This window comes from Pyrgilauda ruficollis, unplaced genomic scaffold (assembly GCF_017590135.1).
Source record: "Pyrgilauda ruficollis isolate IOZ18807 unplaced genomic scaffold, ASM1759013v1 scaffold1, whole genome shotgun sequence".
Taxonomy (NCBI): Eukaryota; Metazoa; Chordata; class Aves; order Passeriformes; family Passeridae; genus Pyrgilauda; species Pyrgilauda ruficollis.
The window spans coordinates 10,292,330-10,310,373 of record NW_024508100.1 but is presented as its reverse complement, the minus strand read 5'-3'; the positions used below and the strand labels follow the sequence as shown (position 1 = coordinate 10,310,373).

The window sequence follows — 18,044 nt, the reverse complement described above, 5'->3', positions numbered from 1 at the left end:
CCAAACCAATGGACATTACACTCTGACACTATCTGCAGTGCCATGGCAGATTTGGGGCTGGTAGAATTCATTGATATCATCAGAACTGTCTAATACAAGTAGAGGATCTGGGCAATATTTTGCAGAACATTTCAGTGCAAAAAATAAAGCTTCTGAAGGCTATGGCAAAACTGTGATAAAGCCTCATTAGAAAGCTATGAATTGGCAGTCTAAGGTTGCATGGGACTGGTACAGCAGCTTGTCTGGTTTCAGTTTTTATAGGGCTTTCCAGAGTCCTTACAGCTGCAGCTGTCTGTAGTAACTCAGAGTAATCCTCAGACTGCTTTAGTTCAGAAAGTAAGGACAAGCCAGAACAGAGGTATCACTAGTTTAAGGACACACAAACCACGACATACTTGTTTCCTTGTGATTCATACTCTGTGTTCTTTTGTGGCTTGGGATTTTTCTCTCTTGATATTTTAGTAAAATTATCACTGAAAGATTTTTGATTTGATTTTTAATATACTGGATCATGTAATGACTGCTTTTTTATTTATTAAAACTCATGTCCAACCATATAAAGTACCTACTCTAGATATATAAGCCAAAGGCAAAGAATTTTTAAAAGCTTAATGCAGGTGACTGTACTTATCAAATCTTTCATGTCCTCATAAACAATGTGGCTCAGACTAAGATCTTGAGAGCTGCAAGGTTTCAGGAAGTTTCATTATGCATTACTTTCAAATGTATTAAGCATGAGTTTTAGTAGATCTTCAATTTATATGGCAAGGAAGCCTGCAGCTGAGCAAACCTGAGTCTCTATGTGGTTCTCTCTCTCACAGACTCTGGAACTGAACCATTTTCACTCCTAGCTCCTAGTTTACCCACAAAACTTTTTTTTTTTTTTAATGGTGAGTAGACTTTTTCTTACATACAAGAGAACTGGAGCATACAGGAATGCTTGTTTTCCACCTGGATAGTCATCTCCTAATAGTCATACCAAGTGTGAAATCTTGAGAGACAGGTAAAATTAAAGCATACAGGACATCAGGTTTTTCTCTGGCAGTTTGTTCCTGTAAAGTGCTGATTCAACAAAGCCAGGCTAATTGCTTAACTGGGACTAGCAGGATCTCATTCCTGTGATGGGAGTTGGCATGTGTCTGCGGGTGGGGACATCACAGGAGCATTGCCAGGTACTGATGTGGGAGGATGTGCTCTTCAGGTTTGTGCTGGGAAGTGCAAGGGGATTCTCAGCCTCTTGGAAAATGTCTGTGCCAATTTGGGTGCTGCTTTCCACATTAGCATGCTAAAATAGATTTTACCATAGCAATTTATGTTCTGTGATTTAATTAAGGTGATTGTTATAATTGTGAGTATTGCTCACAGAGCTCCAGGTCTCTGCCAAGGGTTGTTCTAGACACTGACACTCAGCCTCTGTCCACAAAAAGAATGCCTGAACTACAAGGACATCAAATGTTGTACATAAAATATGGGACCTTGAATTCCAACACCACGATTTTTAACACCTGGACCTAAAGCTTTTGTCAACTTCTATTATTCCATCTTTTAAGTCCAATCTGCAAAATCATATTTTTTTGGCAACGTCAGGAACTTAGAGCCTTTCCTCACTTTTGCATTTGGGGAGATTTAGTCCAGATCTTACCATCTTGGATGCCATTTTCCAGAACACAGAGCCAGGATTGCTCTCACATTCATTCCGTTTTGGACAAGATTCATAGTTGATTCCTGAGAAAAAAATACATTTACAGAAGAGCTAAGGTTAGAGTGAATATTTTTGCAAGGCTCATGTGGCTTTGTGAGCAAAAAGACTTGCCCTGTACCAAAGCAAGAAAGCTAAATGGGGAGAGGGCTCTAAAAGGAAAAGGAATTTGCATCTGCTCAAAGGTCTTCCTGTTTGCTCACAGTATTTTCAGGGAGGCAGTTGCACAAAGAACTCTCAGAAAACAGAGAAGGGAAAACACACAATCCCAAATGTGAGAAACAGGTTGGCTCTTGACAAGTACTGTCTGATTGCATTGAAAAATCAAACTTTGCCCAACATTTTCAGTAATTCCAGCCCAGTCTAAAGGTTCCTAGCCTAAAGCACTAACCCAGGAGCCACGTGGGCAGTGAAACCCCCAAGGCTCCTGCACGCTGCCCCAGCACTTTGACTGGCCCATGGCCAGGTCCTTCTTGAATGGCATTCCTGCTTTGCAGTTTGTCCCATAGGAACCACAGGTTAGAAGCAAACAAACAAAGCACAGGGGGCTAGATATGGCCATTAGTTCAAGCAACAATTTGGTATTAAAATAACATCCAAAGCTGTGGGTTTTAATTTAACCTGAGAAATAGGTGTTATTTTCAGATTTCCAAAATATTGGACAGATAAGATTTTAAACTAAATCACTAGAAAATGATGTGAAAAGGACTGTGTTTAGATGTAGATTACCTGGGGCAGAGGGGTCTCCACACCATGAAATTCTATCAGCCATATAACCCAACAAGGTGTCCTCCAAGGTAAGGAAATTTTGATTGGATTTTGTATAACGATGAACGAGGTCACCTGTCTTGCTCCAGAACAATGACTGTGAAATGAGGTACAATGTCTGGTAAGTGATAGCTATACTACAGCTGGCCAGCAAATTTTTCTGGAGAAAAGCAGAAAGTTAATGATAATGAAGGAGTTCTAGTTTTATTGAAATGCAGCGAGTTCACCCTAGTGGGTCAGTCCTTATTTGAACACTGTCGTTCACAGAATATTTTGGGTGGGGTTTTTTTGATGGAAAGGGACATGGTTAGGTTTTAAGGGATTTTGAAAGAAAGGTTTGGCTAGTTTTCACAGGATATTTACCAAGTTTGTTGTTTGCTTTTGAGCTGCACATGGAAGAACAGCTTTCAGGAAGCACTGTCCCTCTAACAGCATGATGGCATGCTCCTTACAGACAGCCACATGCTCAGGGAATGGGGACATCCCTGTCACTTCACTGGGGTGATCCTGGCTCGAGACAAGCCTTACACAGGGATGATTCCCAGCGATAGATGGGCAGGGCTACTGGGGTCCAAAGGTGTGGCTGCAGGACTGCTGCAGCAAGTGCAAAAGTAAATGCCATCCTCATTGACCTTCAGACCCCCAGAGCTGCTATGGGTGAGATCCCACTGCCCAGACCTGGCATCCCAGCCAGCCCACCCTGCCCTGTGCTCTTACCTTGTTGCAGGGTATGGGATGGCTTGCTAGCTCCATTAAAGGCTGGTAATCCTCTGGTGTGATATTACAGGGATTCTTGTAAATGAACGCATCTTTTAATGATTCCCATATTTTCAGACAATCCTTATCTCTGCCAAAGATTAAAACATAGTTAATAAATATTAACCACAGTTAATAAATATTTATGAGCATTTGTGACTGTGAAAGGTTCTCCTTCTGGTGTGGTCAAACACTCTGGATCAGATGTTAGAAGAATTTCAACTATGCTCAGCTATGATCCATTACCAAAGCAGAGTATCTTCAGCAAATTAAGTATATACTGAGGAAAGAACAGTTCAAAATCATCTCTCTTTCCTGCATTTCAAATTCGTTTACCGCAATATCTGAACGTCATTGTGGTTTTTACTCTTTAAAATTATCAGTGCTGATTTTACATAACCTAAAGATCAAATTTCTTGATTATTCACACCAAATCTTGAGAAACAAATAGCTTCTCAGACTACAGGTTGTACATTTTAAAAGTATGGTCAGAGGACACTGTCCCCTCAGACACAGCAAGCCAAAAATATGGCTATGTGTGTCCCTGCAGAGAGTTTGATCCTAGAGAAAAAAATCTGTAATTTTATCTAAAAAGCAGAGATTTAGCTTTTTGGGACCTGAGATCATTTTTATTTATGCACCAATTTGCAGCTATTGACATTGCTAGAGGGGCAGTTGATTTGCACAGGTATAACCAAGATCCAGATCAGGTGCCACTGTACAATGCTGTCTGAAACTGAGCCTGGGAGCAGGGACAGGGCATGTCAGCCTGCAGGGTCTGCAGCTAAGCAGCCAGCTGAGGCAGCCCTGGCATGTCATGTCATGTCATGTCATGTCATTTCATTTCATTTCATTTCATGTCATCTGTCATAGGGTCAGCCCCAGTTGCATTAGGGATGACACCTCTCGTTTATATGAACCCAATTTACCTCTTGGCAAATAAAGACGAGTAACAATGACCATTTTTTAACAGAACTATTATATTTCCTTCATTCAAGAGCCAAATGCACTTTCAGTTGCATCACTGTAGAAATAAGAAGCCAAACTGTGGGTGCTGCAGGGAGCATGGTCATTGTTTTGCTGTTGCACTCTTGTGTCAGCAAGAATTCACATTTTACTTAGCAGGACTTAACTTGGTGCATTAAATTTTTTCCTGGAGGACATTTCTCTCTCTGCAAAGCATAAATAACCCACAGAGACCATACTCCAAACTTCGGTACTTCATTTAGAGGTTAGGAAGTTGTAAGTACCTCTCCCTGCCACTAAGGGTTGCCACATGGACACGCTGAATCACCCAAAAGAGAGGGCTGCTGCTGATTGAGGGCTGACTTTAGAGAATAGGCAGCTGTCCCCTTTGCTCTGCAGTCAATGCTATCATAAAGACAATTTGTACAGCTTGGCTGTAAGCACAGACACATCTCATAAACATTTATATGCCTCACACTTTCTAATTTGTCAAATGACTCCAGGCAGGCCTTTTTTTTTAAGGTACTCCTGAAATCTGCTTTATGTAAGAGCTTTAACAGCCACAGGTGACAGCTGGGTACCTGGTGATCTATCCTTTCATACAGCAAAGTTTTAATGCTTGGTCTCAGAAGACAAAATATTTTTCAAGAAACCATAAAAAAACCCATATTTTTTTTTGTATTTCCAAAGCAGAGAGGTAGGAGAGAGACACAATATAGAGCATTTCTGCTGCTAGACTCAAGCCATGGCCATGAGAGGCACAAAGAAAACCATCCAGGTGATTCATGATCATGCCAGGAGAGATTGCCGAGTCACCAATCGAACACAACAGTGTTCCATCCTTTCAAGACACCAAACTCATCACTGGATGATGTGTGTCAGTGTTGTCAGTATCTCAGACAAGAGTCTTTATGCACAGTCCTGGCAGAGCTGAGCAAAATTGCATCTTTAACGTCATAAAAGCTGGTATACTTGGCCTGCAAGTGGGGGAGGCTCTTCGACAGCTGCTCATCACTGTGGAACTGCCAGCTGTATCACAGGGAAGAAGGTAAGTCATGAAGATGGGCTTTATGGAAACTAGGCAATTTCAAGCATTGCTTTAGAAATCAAAATACAGATCATCAGTGTAAAAAAATACATAAAAAGCTACACAACCTTTTCTTTTTGCTGTCCTCTCTTATCTACATGGGGCTTTTTTTTTTTTTTTTTTTACAAATGAATAATAATAAATCATTGATTTGGCATTGAAAAGCTATTTCTTGGATATGAAGCACAAATTTTGTCTCACATTCTAAAGAGATTACAAGGCACATAGAACTGTGATTTGGGATTAGATATGATAAGCAGTGAGAAGACCTGAGGGCCTGCAAACCCCAGCTCCAGGAAGATGTGCTATTCTTTCCAGTCTCACTGTTGAGGTAGATTCTGTTTATAAATTTTCATCTGGCCTTTTTCCAACACAGAAAGGAAATACTTCTCTGGTGTGCAGAATTTAACTCACACTGAGCAGAGGTGAGGGCAGAGACTTTCTGTAGCTCTGGGCCTTCTGAAACAATATGAGAGGTTTGCTGGCATGTGGTATGCTAAAAATTCCAGCAAGAACATCTTCAGGTTGAAACAAGAACATTGCCTTGCCAAAAAGAAAAAAACAAACAAAAAACCCCAACCAACCAACCAACCAAACAAACAAACAAAAAATAAAAACAAAACAAAACAAAACAACAAAACAAAAAACCAAAACTTGAGAATCAAACTTTTTCCTTAAAGCTGCTCCCAAGTCATAGAATGTGTTGATTTAGTGTTCCTCCTGGATTTACAGAAGAACTAAAGGCCACAAAAGAGATCCTCACTCTACCAGTTAATGAAATTTATTTAATTCAGATAATTCTGGAGTCCACAGGGAATACTGTTATGTCCCACAGTGCTGTGGGCCTTGGGTTCTCTCTTTCTTTGGCATTTGTTTGTGTATTTTGGGTTGTATACAAACTAATACAAACTAATTCTGCATCCTATCTGCAAACACCATATAATCTCTTCAGGCATAATGGACTTCTTCCTTTGAGGCTAGCTTTGTTTATGCTGAAATGTCTAAAGCCTTTTATTCTACTATAGACTCTGAAACAGTGAATCCAAATTCAGTGATATGTAACATAAATATACTCTAAATTTGTGTTTCATTTTTTCAAGTTTTATTTTTATGAATAGAGTTTGGGCAATACTGGTAAACGTGAAATGATAGCTAACAGAAAGAACACATGAAATCTTCCGTGAACTTGAAAACTGCAACATTTCTCTGAAAAACAAGGACTGAAGAACTTGTCTTAAGATCTTTTTGAGCAGAAATTCTACCCTGAACTCAGTATAGCATACAATAAGGGTTGGGACACAAACAAACTTTTCCTTATTAAATTCAAATGTTATACATACTGCAAAGCATATCCTCCATTTGTCCTTACACTGGGGTAGAAGTTGCATTTTCCAATAAATTTGAACATTTCTATCCATTTGCCTTGTATATGAATATCACATTAATCTATCAAGCAAAAGCTGGGGCCAAGAATATTTCCATTAGCATCTATCCCATCAGCCAAATTTTAATGTGCATATTAGAAAAATGGACAGCTTCTGCATCATTATTTCTTGCATATCCATACACTGGGTCTGGCTAACCTTGAGAGAATATCCTTACACTGCAAGGAATGGGATAGCACTGAATTATCTGGTAAATAACTGTTGCTATAGATTTTTTTTTTGCTTTACAATTTTTTTTTCTCCTTTAACTGGACATGATGGAGCAAATTCATCCCAAATTGAAATTGATTTAATTGGTAAAATATCAAGCATAAGTTTCATCCCCTCTGATTTCAGTTAAACCATGAACAGAGTCTGGCTTTCACTTCAACACTGGACTGACACTGAATGCTGAAAACATCTTAAGAAGGGCAGTGTTCCCTTGGGCTGTGTTGTCTCTAGTTTTCTACTCAAGAACTTGAGAGTAATGCTTAAAGTACGGGAACCATTTCAAATTTACAAGTAAAGAATTACTTCCAGACTTTGATCTGGAGAACTCAATCAAGTCTGCCCATGTTTTTAAATCAACCTGCCAGGCAGAGACACTTTGCTGGTGAGACCTGTTCTCCCTTACAATCAATATCCAATTTTCCAAGGTCCAGAATTTTGTTTCTAAAACATTGCAATGTCTTCAGGCCGCCCTGAGTTTTTAATTGTGGCCCTGTGGTGAAGCTCTGAAGTTACAGCTGGAAACAGTCCCCTGAGGCTACGTCCCTAACATGTGCAGTGATCAAATCTCTGCATTTTGTGTAAGAAAATCCTTCTCATTTGCTACCATCACTAGCCAGAGCTGTGATGAACCTAAGCAGTCAGAAATCTGACTCCTTAAAAAGTCAGCAAGATGTTTGTGGTTGTAACATGGGCTCCTTAAAGACATAAAGCCAGTTTTCACTCTTCTGGGGATCTAAGGCACGGGTTTCACCTGTAAAAATCCAGATATCTTGGAAGGAGAATGTGTATGAAATGAACAAATTGGTGTAGCAACATTTCTGCTTTTAACAGACCCATCTTTGCCTGTGTCAATTTATCTCCTGCATTTTGATAAACTGTGATGGCCACAGACAGCAGGGAAATTTATACATCCATAGTCAATCTCTTTTTTCATGTGAGCTTATGCATAGCTATGTCTTTATCTCAGAAATTATACACGGACCAATCATATAATTGGTATACAATTATATGGATATACAATTATATGTTTATGCCCGTGTTGAGAGGAAGCCCTCTCTAACTCAGAATCCTTTTGCTACCTTTTCTGCCCTAAATATTTCCGGACTTTTATTTTTTCAGCTTTCCCTTCCCTGCTTCCAGCCTTGCCGTGTCTCACTGCTGCTTTGGAGCAGTATTTTTGGAGCTGCTGCCAAGCACAGCCCAGGCAGCTGTGTGTCACTGGAGCTAAGCTGGGCCAGGAGCTAAAAGCAAGGAGAACACTGCCATCAGGTGGGAGAAGGAGTCCCCAGGAGCAGCAGCTGGGGCAGCCCCAAAGGCGTGAGGCTTTTCGTGCCGGGTGACAGCGTGACCCTTCTGCAGGGCAGGGAGCTGAATGTGGGCAGGGGCACAACGGGTCAGCTCCCTTCTTATCACTTAGCACCTAAACCTCCCACCAGGTATCCTGAAAATCAGACAGACACAAAATAAGAGAGGTCAGTCACAGTCATTGCTGAGGATTTCAGGACACTAACCTGCTGGTTTTAGCATTAGGATAATGGAAAGGGGGAAAATTAGCAAGGAAAAAGATGAAGGAAAAAAATATCACCTGTCAGTCTCAATGTCTTCAATAAGCACAAGCCTTTCATTTCCCATTTAGTTTAATTATTGCAAAGTGTCTGCCACCATAGCACTTATGGTAACAGATTTTTTGTCAACATGAAAATGACATGCTTGATTTTTTTGGCAGCTTGATTTGGTAAGTACTGCTTTCTGCTAATCACATAGTTCAAAAGTGAGTACACAAAGCATTGGAGGAACTGACTGGGCATAGAGAGGGAGATCCAGAACCCTGCCTCACATCAAGATGACTTCTGGAAAGGTTGCCTGTAGGCAGAGCAATTAAATTCTGCAGGGCAAAGAGGGGGAGCCTGGAGGTCTGGAAAAAGAAGTCCTAAGTGAGTGCACCCCAGGGCTTTGTGTGTTCCTGTACAGTGAATGACCTGGAGCAAGTGACAGCTCCTCAGCACACCAGTCCTTCACCTTTAGCAGCAATAAGAAGGTTTTAAGGGCAGGAGTATTTGTGGCTTTGGTTTATGGCTCCTGGAGTGTTTTATGTGAATGGGGAATTGCTGCTGCAGGACAACACAGCCTTATCACCCTCCTGGGAAGGGCTGAGCCAGGAGGTGGCAGCTGTAACCACTCATCTACACAAGCAGATGGTTTTGCTGCCTGGATTTCAGCCTCCCTGGGTAAAAAACAAGCTGCTAAAGCAGGTGGTGTTTTCAGAGGTGCTCTGTAAGTGGAACAGAGCCTCCAGAAGGACAGAAGTCTCATCTGGACTACATTTTGACAGAGGGTCATAGTAGTTCTATAGTTTAAGGTTCCAAGTGAGGGCCATGTCATCAACAGATATAGAGGGAATAAATTTTAGCTGGCATGTTACCCTTTGATCAGAAAGGGGATTGGTAGTAGAGTTTCAATGTTAATATTAAACTTCTAAGAACACTTCTGTAACAGTGATCTAAATTAAAGTATGTACAGGGAAATATTCAATGGCTTAATGCACTTTCACTTTTTCCCACCATAACGTGAACTTACACTACATTGTTTTGTTTTGTTTTGCTTGTCTGTTTGTTTTTAATAGAACTAAAGCTGCTGGAATGTGGCATAAATGCAGTAATTTGGGAGAAGCCCCTGCTTCAAGGGTGGGCTCTATCAGCAGGACACAGACAAGGGAACAGATTGGAGATTTAGTACATCTGTGAGTGAGCTCCTTGATAACTGCTTATTTCATGGTCATCTCCTGGGAAGACAGAGTGCATCTTTAGCATGTTTTTTTCCTTGGACACTTGTGACAGACTTTCATTTGACCCTAGAGGGAAAAAGGATCTATTATTCCTCCTGTCCTTATGGATAACCAGGGATATATTTCCTCATGGTGCTCTGAGGTGTTAAACAGCTCTTGAGTTTTAACCATACCTTAGTAATGACAGCTGAATTATATCACCGCTGATATATTTTCATTAGAAATGAGCCAAAACATTTCTTCATTGCTGTTTGTCCTAGTTTCCCAGTAGACTTCTTACAGGTCTAAAAGTAATTCTTAAGAAATGAAGCAGAATGAGGAAGAAAAGCACTTCTGGTGATCGTCTAGTCCAACCTCTGTCTCAGAGAAGGTTTCTCAGGACCAGGATCTGTCTTGTTTTGAAAGTCTCCAAGGATGGAGCCTCCACAAAGTCTCCAGTCAACCTGTTCCATTCCTTGATCACCCTCACCTTTTTTACTAAAAAAAAACCTGGTTTTTTCCCTATGTTTAAATAGGATTTTCTGTACTTTAATTAATGCTCGTTGCCTCTTGTCCTGCAACTGAATACCACTGAGAAAAGATGACTCTCTCTTCTTTACTCCCCTCATCCGGTATTTACCCCCTTGAGCCTTCCCTTCTCCAGGCTGGACAGTCTCAGTGCTCTCAATGCCTCTCTGTAGCTCTGACACTTCAGTCACCTTCATGGTCCTTCACTAGATGTGCTCCAGGCGTGTCCCTGGCTCCCTTGTAGCGACAAGACCAGAGCTGGAGCCAGCACTCCGGACACATCTCACCAGGGCTGAGCAGAGGGAAAAGGTCCCCTCTGTCCCCTCTGCCAATGCTCCTTCTCATTCAGCCCAAGGCGCTGCTGGCTCTTGTCACCAGGGCACACCGATGGGTCACATCCAGCTTGTCACCAGACGCCTGTGTCCTTTTCCACAGACAGTGCAAATAAAGCCTTTTGTTTGCTCTGGGACCAAAAAAGATGGCACTTTGTCCTTTGCAGTTTGATGGATGTCAAATGAGGAAGCTCTAGAGATCTGCTGAGCACTCTAAGAGGGTCTAATGCATTGCAACTGGGTAGTAATTTGTACTCTTCAGAAGACTGGTTCAGTAATGGTTCCTCTCATGCAAGGCACATTTTCTCAATGAAAAAAACAAGACTTAGGTAAGTTTCAGTATAATACCATGGCTATAAAAATAAAGCTGGGATTTTTGTGACACTGCATCAAATCACGGTTATTTAGTACCATGCTTGATGTGAAAGCATTAACAATGAGTGAAGAAACACAAAGAAATTAGATTAAAAATGCCTAGTAAAGCATGAAGGCAAAATGCAAAAGTAAGCATGCAACAAACCCCAGATTTATTTTGGGAAGAAATTATGCTGTGAATGCAATAGTATCTCACACAAAATCATGGTCCATATGTTCTTTTTGACAAAATGTATCTCCATCTCCACAGGCTGCAAAGGAATGGGAAGGCAAAATGCATTCATGATTGTGCAGTCAGGAGACAGAGATCTCCTGGACACGCACCAACTCTTACTAAATTTAATGGACTTATAGACTGTTAAAATTTGTTACAACAGATCTTGCCTCTAATGATAAAAACAATATTGGTTGATCTAATTATATTTATGGGGGAAACATATTCTGTATCCATACAAGATTGCATGAAAAATGTATTGAAGTTTTGCACTTTCAGCTTCATCATCAGGTTTTTGTATTGCTTATTCAGGCACAGTGGCATTGTTTGGCCTGGCAGTTACATGTGTTATTGAAACTGCTCCTGTCTCTCCCCGTCTGCATCTTTGGTGCCCTCTTCCTGTCAGAAGTTAGACAGAAAATAAGCTGGTTTGACTTAAAACAATTTTTATATTTTTAAATAGTAGGTCCTTTCTCTGGACACAAACAGCCCTAATGTTGTGATGTTGTCACATTGTGTGTAAACACCCATGTGTAATGTACTCTAGGAGGATCCTGCTTGGGCTTGGAGGTTGGACCAGCTGACACTCTGTAGTCCCTTCAAACCTGACCCATTCTGTGATTCTGTGGTTCTGTGAATTGAAGACCAAGAAATGACTGCAGCTGTGAGGGAGGAGCAGTCATTAGCTGAGAATTAAAATTCTCTCGAGCTGCAAATGTAAAATCAGTTATTTCTAGATCCAAAAAAAGAGCATCTTTTATGCTTTGGGCATTAGTGACTATGACGTTTTAGATAACGTGGCTTCTCCACTCCTTCCCCAGGTCACAAAGTGCTGCTGGTTCCTGACCTCAGCCTGCCAATTCAAATGTGGTGAAGAAGAAACCCAAACCTTAGGTTTCTTAACTTAGGCTACAGCTGTTGCCTTTTTTTCTGCCCCAACAGGTACAGAGGTGCCAAACCATCAGAAGCAGCATCCTGCGAGTGACTGGTGAGTTATGGGTCACTGTCAGCAGGATCGGGTCTCTGTCAGCACGGATCTGCTGAATTCCCTACCTGTGCAGGTGAGCCTGCAGCCCTGAGCCCTGCTGCCCTCCCTGCTCTGGATGTTCCAAGGAGAAATTCTCGGAAAATTCGCGGTGCCTGAGACTGGAGGCGAGACTTGCAAGCGGTTTGACAGCCACAAGAGGGAGGCCCTCTTACTGGCAAGGAGAGGACGAAGTCATTGGAGGTCAGATTGTTGCTTCAGACCAAAGTGCTTTTGGCTTTATTCAGCCCAAACAACCACACATGCTGATGGCCACGCGGGATTTTTACAAGACTAGTGAAATCAGAACTTCTAGATTTTGTTAATGTCGAAAAAAAAGTAAGACTACCAAGCTGTGACAAATTATTGCTTTGGAGCCATTATTTTCCAGGGGAGTCAAAAGGGAAATATTATTTTTTACTGTCAGTATGTAGATGTGTGACTCTGTGTGCAGGGAACAAATGCCCTAAAGCCCACTGCTATACCATCCACATTTCTTCCAAAATAAAGGGCTAATACTGAAAATGCTTTATTGAAATATTTGGTGTTATTTCTCTTCCTCTTTCTCATGAACTTTGTCATGACAAAGTTTATGCACGAAGACTGAGGAAATTGTATGTGTACAAATATTGAGAGTCAGCCAGCAGCAGAAATAAATCCGAGGATTGTACAGCATGCAAGCAGTTGAACAAAATTATTACTGGCACATGCCGTAACACAGTACCAGAGAAATGTCCTTTTGTGAGCAAGTTCAAAGCAGAGTTTTGATGAATTTGAAGAATAAACAAATCAGCAGGATAAAATCTGATTGCATGAGGTGTTTACAAAGCTCAGCTGCAGACAGCAAGAGCCTTTCAGTGGCCTCTGTGGGCTTGGGTTCAGCCTAAAGATTGTATTGGAAAAGAGAAGAGCATGACCAGAGCGAGCTGGCTGGGCATGGTATAAGGGCTCCAGTAAGATGAGGGAGAGTACAAAGAGGTATCCTCTAGAATTAAAGAGTTGTGATAGTGAAGGTGTACACTAACATGTCAAGGCCTTCTTAAATGGTTTACAGCACACAGATGTAAAAGCAGAGCTAAATGGAGGCTGTAGAATGCTGTTAAATCCATCTGTGATAGCTAGAAACAACATAATATCTATAGTCTTGTCAACCACCTCCCTTTTATTCAAAACCTGCCAGTTATTCCAAATTGAAATATGACATTCCAAAATGTAGTAAATGTCACTAACTACCACAGTGAATAGATTTTATGTTCAGAAAATATCACCAAAGGTGGAACTTAGTAACTCTGATATAAAAAAAGTAAAAATACACGGAAGTGTCCATGAGTTTACCAAAGGCAGATATTTTAAAATATATATGTATATATATATATATATATATATATATATATATATATATCAGTGTAAGATTAAAAGAGCAAGAACAAAATACGGACAAATTTATGAGAAAATGAAATTATTTCTAACCAAGATAACAAAGTTCCCATGGTGGGAAGTAGTGGCAGCAACAGTCCTGACAGAGTACAGGGCACAGCTTGCTCAGCTCATAAGACTGCCCATGTTTCTGCAGTTCCCTGTTCCTACTCTTCTCTTCGATTAAGTGCACCAGAGATCCCATACAACAGAGGATCCAAGGCCTCCATTAATGATGAAAGAGAGAGGGATGAAAGATCCCACTCCCTGATGTGTCCTAAAGGCACCCAGGTCATTATCAGAAAGTGCCAGTGACAGAAGTGGTTGGTTACACAAACTGCACAGAGCTCAGCGCAATCAGAAATGAGCAGAATTTCCAGAAAAGCATCTGCATTTAATTCTCCACTCAGGGAACCTCTGAACATTTCACATGTACATAAACAAGCATATTTTTCCTTCTTTGCTCTATGCTTCAGGAAAAATTGTCTCTTAAATAAAATAAAATAAAACAAAAATGGGTTGTACGATACAGAAGCAATTTAATCTGAAAGAAAGTGAGCTCACAGCCACAAAGGTATTAAGCACTGTTGGATTATGAATAGGCCAAAATACTGCACTTTGTATTAACAAACATTTTAGAAAACTTGTGATCATGGATTTGTGATTTTTTAAAACTGTCCTTGAATTAATTGACTAAACAAATCATTCCTAGAGATATTTGTAGTCCAGATTCAGAATGTGCTGTCAGCAAAAACATGTGTGGCTGTGGCTGAAAGTGCATTTACACAAAAGTGGTTTTCACATCTTCAGTACCCCAATTTGAATGAAACAAGCCCAGGTAACAAAGGCTATTAAGCCTGAAAACAATTTCAGATTTAAATATTGAGTGTATAAATCTTTAATAAATTAATTTATGCTTTTAGAAACATATGTATGATTTTGCAAGTTTCAGGAGCTTTTAAATTTTATTTGCAAAAGAATCCTCCTTTCCCTCACTAAAGCCACTCAAATATTTAACATAAAGGGTGAACAAGTCTGTGTGCTCAGGCCATGATTTTCCACATGACCCTTCAAATACTGCAGATCAGCTTTTTCATACAGTGCAGGATATCCAAAGCCAAAAGAAACCCAAATGCAAGCAAACTATATACAGCTTTGTTCTCATCAGCTCAATGTCATGAAAACAAGAGGTGCCAGTTGCCTTTTTTAGGACAAAGACCAGGATGGTTCTGTCACCAAGGTGTGGGGCAGCCCCCCAGCACTCAGCCCAGGGTGATGGAAAATTCTGCCAGAGGCTCACTGCAGAGACAAAGCAGGGCAGCTGGTGCCACAGAAGGGATGGATGGTTCCCTGCTGAGAGACCCTGGCTGCTCTGGATCCTGTCCTGGGTGTCCCCAGTACCGGCTGGGGGGCTCAGGGCACTCCTTATTTCATACTTTGCCTTTCTCTGCAACCAAGGGGATCAGAAAATCAGTTCTCAGCTCTAATACACTGTTGCAGAGCTGGGCCCATGGAATTTCTTCTGCAGGAGCGGAGGGATGGGATGCCTGGGGTGTTGCACTACCTGCTGTGATGAGCTGAGCAAGGACCACCTCTGGGGGAAGGTCTCCAGGGACTGATGAGCTGATATTGTGATCCACCTCTATTTCTCCATGCAAACTCTCTGAGCTCATTGAGAAGTCTTATCCACATGCTAAAAACAGTTTTGGATAACCCCAACGTACTTCTGTGTTAGAATGTTTTTCTAACACTTTTGTCTGCTCTATAAATCTGTGTTGAACCTTGTCCTTTCCCTCCCTCCTGTGCAATTTCAGTAACAGGGCTGCAGTGTCACATTACAAACTTTGGCAGACCAGCTTTACAGCAAATTGCTTCACCTCCATGTACTCAAACCTGTTAGAATTCAGCTTTTATTTCAGCTGGCATTAGGGAAGTTGTAAAATCCATTTATGATTATGTTTTGATTAGTGTTACTTTTATTGCCCCTGCAGGTAGTTTCCCTAAAAAGCCACCACTGGGGCACCAAGTTTCTGTCTGTACATTTTTCTACAAAACAGGGTTCTTGACCGCCTGGTTTCTGCCTACCACTGCAAGCCCAGGGCCCACGGCCAGGCGGAGGCGAGAGAGTTCTGTTCACCCCACCCAGACCTCTACTCACCCCAGCTCTGGGTGCTGCGCCGTGATGTAGTTGTAGCATCTTCCCAGAATAACTTCTTGCAAGTTCTTCGTGGTCCCCCTGTCCTTCCACTTCAGCATTTGGGGGGTGATCTCGTGCCTTCCATGGGTCAGGAGAGAGGCCAGCACGACGGCGAGGACGAGGGCGGCCAGCAGGACGGCGATGCCCACCAGGAGCACGGTGCGCTGCCGCGCCCGGGCAGAGCCCTGCTGCAGCGGCATCGCGCTGAGCGGCGGCGGCAGCTGCTCCGCCGCGGGGACAGCGGGGACAGCGGGGACAGCGGCGACTGCGGCCAGCCCCGCCGCCCCCGCCCCGGCGGATGCCCGGGAGGCCGGGCTGACCCCCGCCCGCCCCGGGTCACCGGCCGCCCGCAGAGCGCGGGGCTGTCCGGGCAGCGCTGCGCCCTGCCGGGATCCCCGGGCTGTGCCGGGCTCTCCGGGCTGTGCTGGGATTCCCGGGCTGTCCCGGGATCCCCAGGCTGTCCCGGGATCCCTAGACTGTCCCAGGATCCCTGGGCTGTGCCGGGCTCTCCGGGCTGTGCCGGGCTCTCCGGGCTGTCCCGGGACACCCAGGTTGTCCCGGGATCCCCAGGCTGTCCCGGGATCCCGGGCTGACCGAGGAGCGCGGGGCTGACCGCGGGCGCCAGCGGTCCGGAGGGGCAGGGTCCGCTTCCCACCGCCCCCGCCCCGCCGGCTCCGTCCGTTCGCCGGTTTTAGAGCCAAAAGAGGGATTTTTGGGGCTCGTGGAGGGAGGGTGAGAGCCTGGAGGCTGTTTGTGCTCTGTGCCTTACTTTGCCGGGACCTCCCAGAGTTAAATTTCGGGAAGTTATCTGCGGTAACGCACACAAGTGAACCCCAGGAAATAACTTGTAAAGTTTTTGGAGTCCTCGTTCAAATAATTGTAGCGACGTGCTCCATCTAACGAGCGAGTAAAAGATGAGCTCAAACCACCACAAGTCTGCTTACTCTAGATTAATCGTTTTGTACAGGACAGGGGTTAAATGTGACTTCACCTAAGGCAACTTTGCGGAATCGACTTTGCAGTGGTCATATCAACTATACAAACATAGTTTACCAGCACACAATGGGTTATTTTACTTCTCTCCCTTGCCCATAGGCTTGGATTAATTGTCACATGAATTGCTAAGGCAAGTGTGTAAATTATGGGTGTTTGAGGCTGTGTGAAATCATCTAAGGAAGTATTAAGTGTCCTCTGCAAGATTACAGTTCCTTACTGTAATCTCCAAAGAGGGCAATTCTACTTCTTTAGTCAAAAAGTCAAAACCAAGTAAGACTCAGATCTCTAAATCTTAACAAAAGAAGTGATGCAATTCCAAAATATTAACTATTAATTTTTCATAGATTTTAAATAATTGCTTACCAAGCATCTGTCTTTAACAGATTGAATTTAAAAAAGTGAATTTGTGACAAATTTTAGCCAGCCCTAAGCAGTTCTGAAAGATTTGAGAAATGCCATGCTCTGACCAAAGCCTGCACTAGCAAGAGGTATTGCTAAGCATACTTTTCTGATTACATTTTCCCAGAAATCATAGGAACTTTGCAGAACTGAAACCTCAGTTTTAAAGTGACATATCAGGCTGCCAGACATGAAGTGGTCAGGCAGTTATAACAATATCATCTCCTCATAAAAGGGACAATGGTGTTCTCTCTATGACACAGCTTGTGACCCCTGTGGTTCCCACTGCTGAGAGTGCACAAAGTGCAGGAAGATCTGGAGGAGACAGTTCAGTAAGAATTAACTCATAAAGTAAGGTTTCCCTATATTCCTCTCAATAAGCATGTGGGTTTTCCTTGACAGGCTCCATTGATTGATCTATATTTTCACTATCCTGTAAATGTGAACACAAAGTATTCACAGCTGAACTGTGAACTATTTTATTATATGTAAATACAAGAGAAGCTCTTGAATTTAATATTGTTGTTGTGTTGTTTTTTGTCTTTCCTGTGTTTTATACTTGTGATTTTAGTTTCATTAACTAAGAAAATATGTTGGGAAAACCAGCTAGTTATCTTGAGCAGTTTATGCAGTAACATTGCAATATCTGCTTGCTGTGGGTATTGAAAATACATAGCTTCAGTAAGTGTAACAGTCACTTTAAGAGTGGAACGATGGAATAATTAATTTAAAGGCTTAAAACTTTAAAAGTGTTATTTTTCTGTAGTCTGATTTGTGAAAACTTTTTCATCTTTTCAGATATGACAATGATTCACCAAGAATGAATAAGTAAACAAGGTGAGTGCAGACTCAGAGGCTCTGGAAGGTG

General features: G+C 42.2%; 1 protein-coding gene across 4 annotated transcripts in view; it reads right to left on the bottom strand.

The window, feature by feature from the left end:
• Positions 1-16,200, bottom strand: part of CD38 (CD38 molecule) — a 38,276-nt gene extending 22,076 nt beyond the window's left edge. For all 4 annotated transcript variants that reach the window (XM_041490653.1, XM_041490635.1, XM_041490661.1 and 1 more), the window contains exons 1-4: positions 15,743-16,200; positions 3,185-3,314; positions 2,429-2,564; positions 1,643-1,725 (exon numbers count right to left, since the gene is read on the bottom strand). In XM_041490653.1, coding sequence (XP_041346587.1) covers positions 1,643-1,725; positions 2,429-2,564; positions 3,185-3,314; positions 15,743-15,981 — 588 coding nt within the window. In that variant the 5' untranslated portion in view covers positions 15,982-16,200. The remainder of the gene's footprint in view (positions 1-1,642; positions 1,726-2,428; positions 2,565-3,184; positions 3,315-15,742) is intronic.
• Between the last annotated feature and the right edge of the window lie 1,844 nt (positions 16,201-18,044).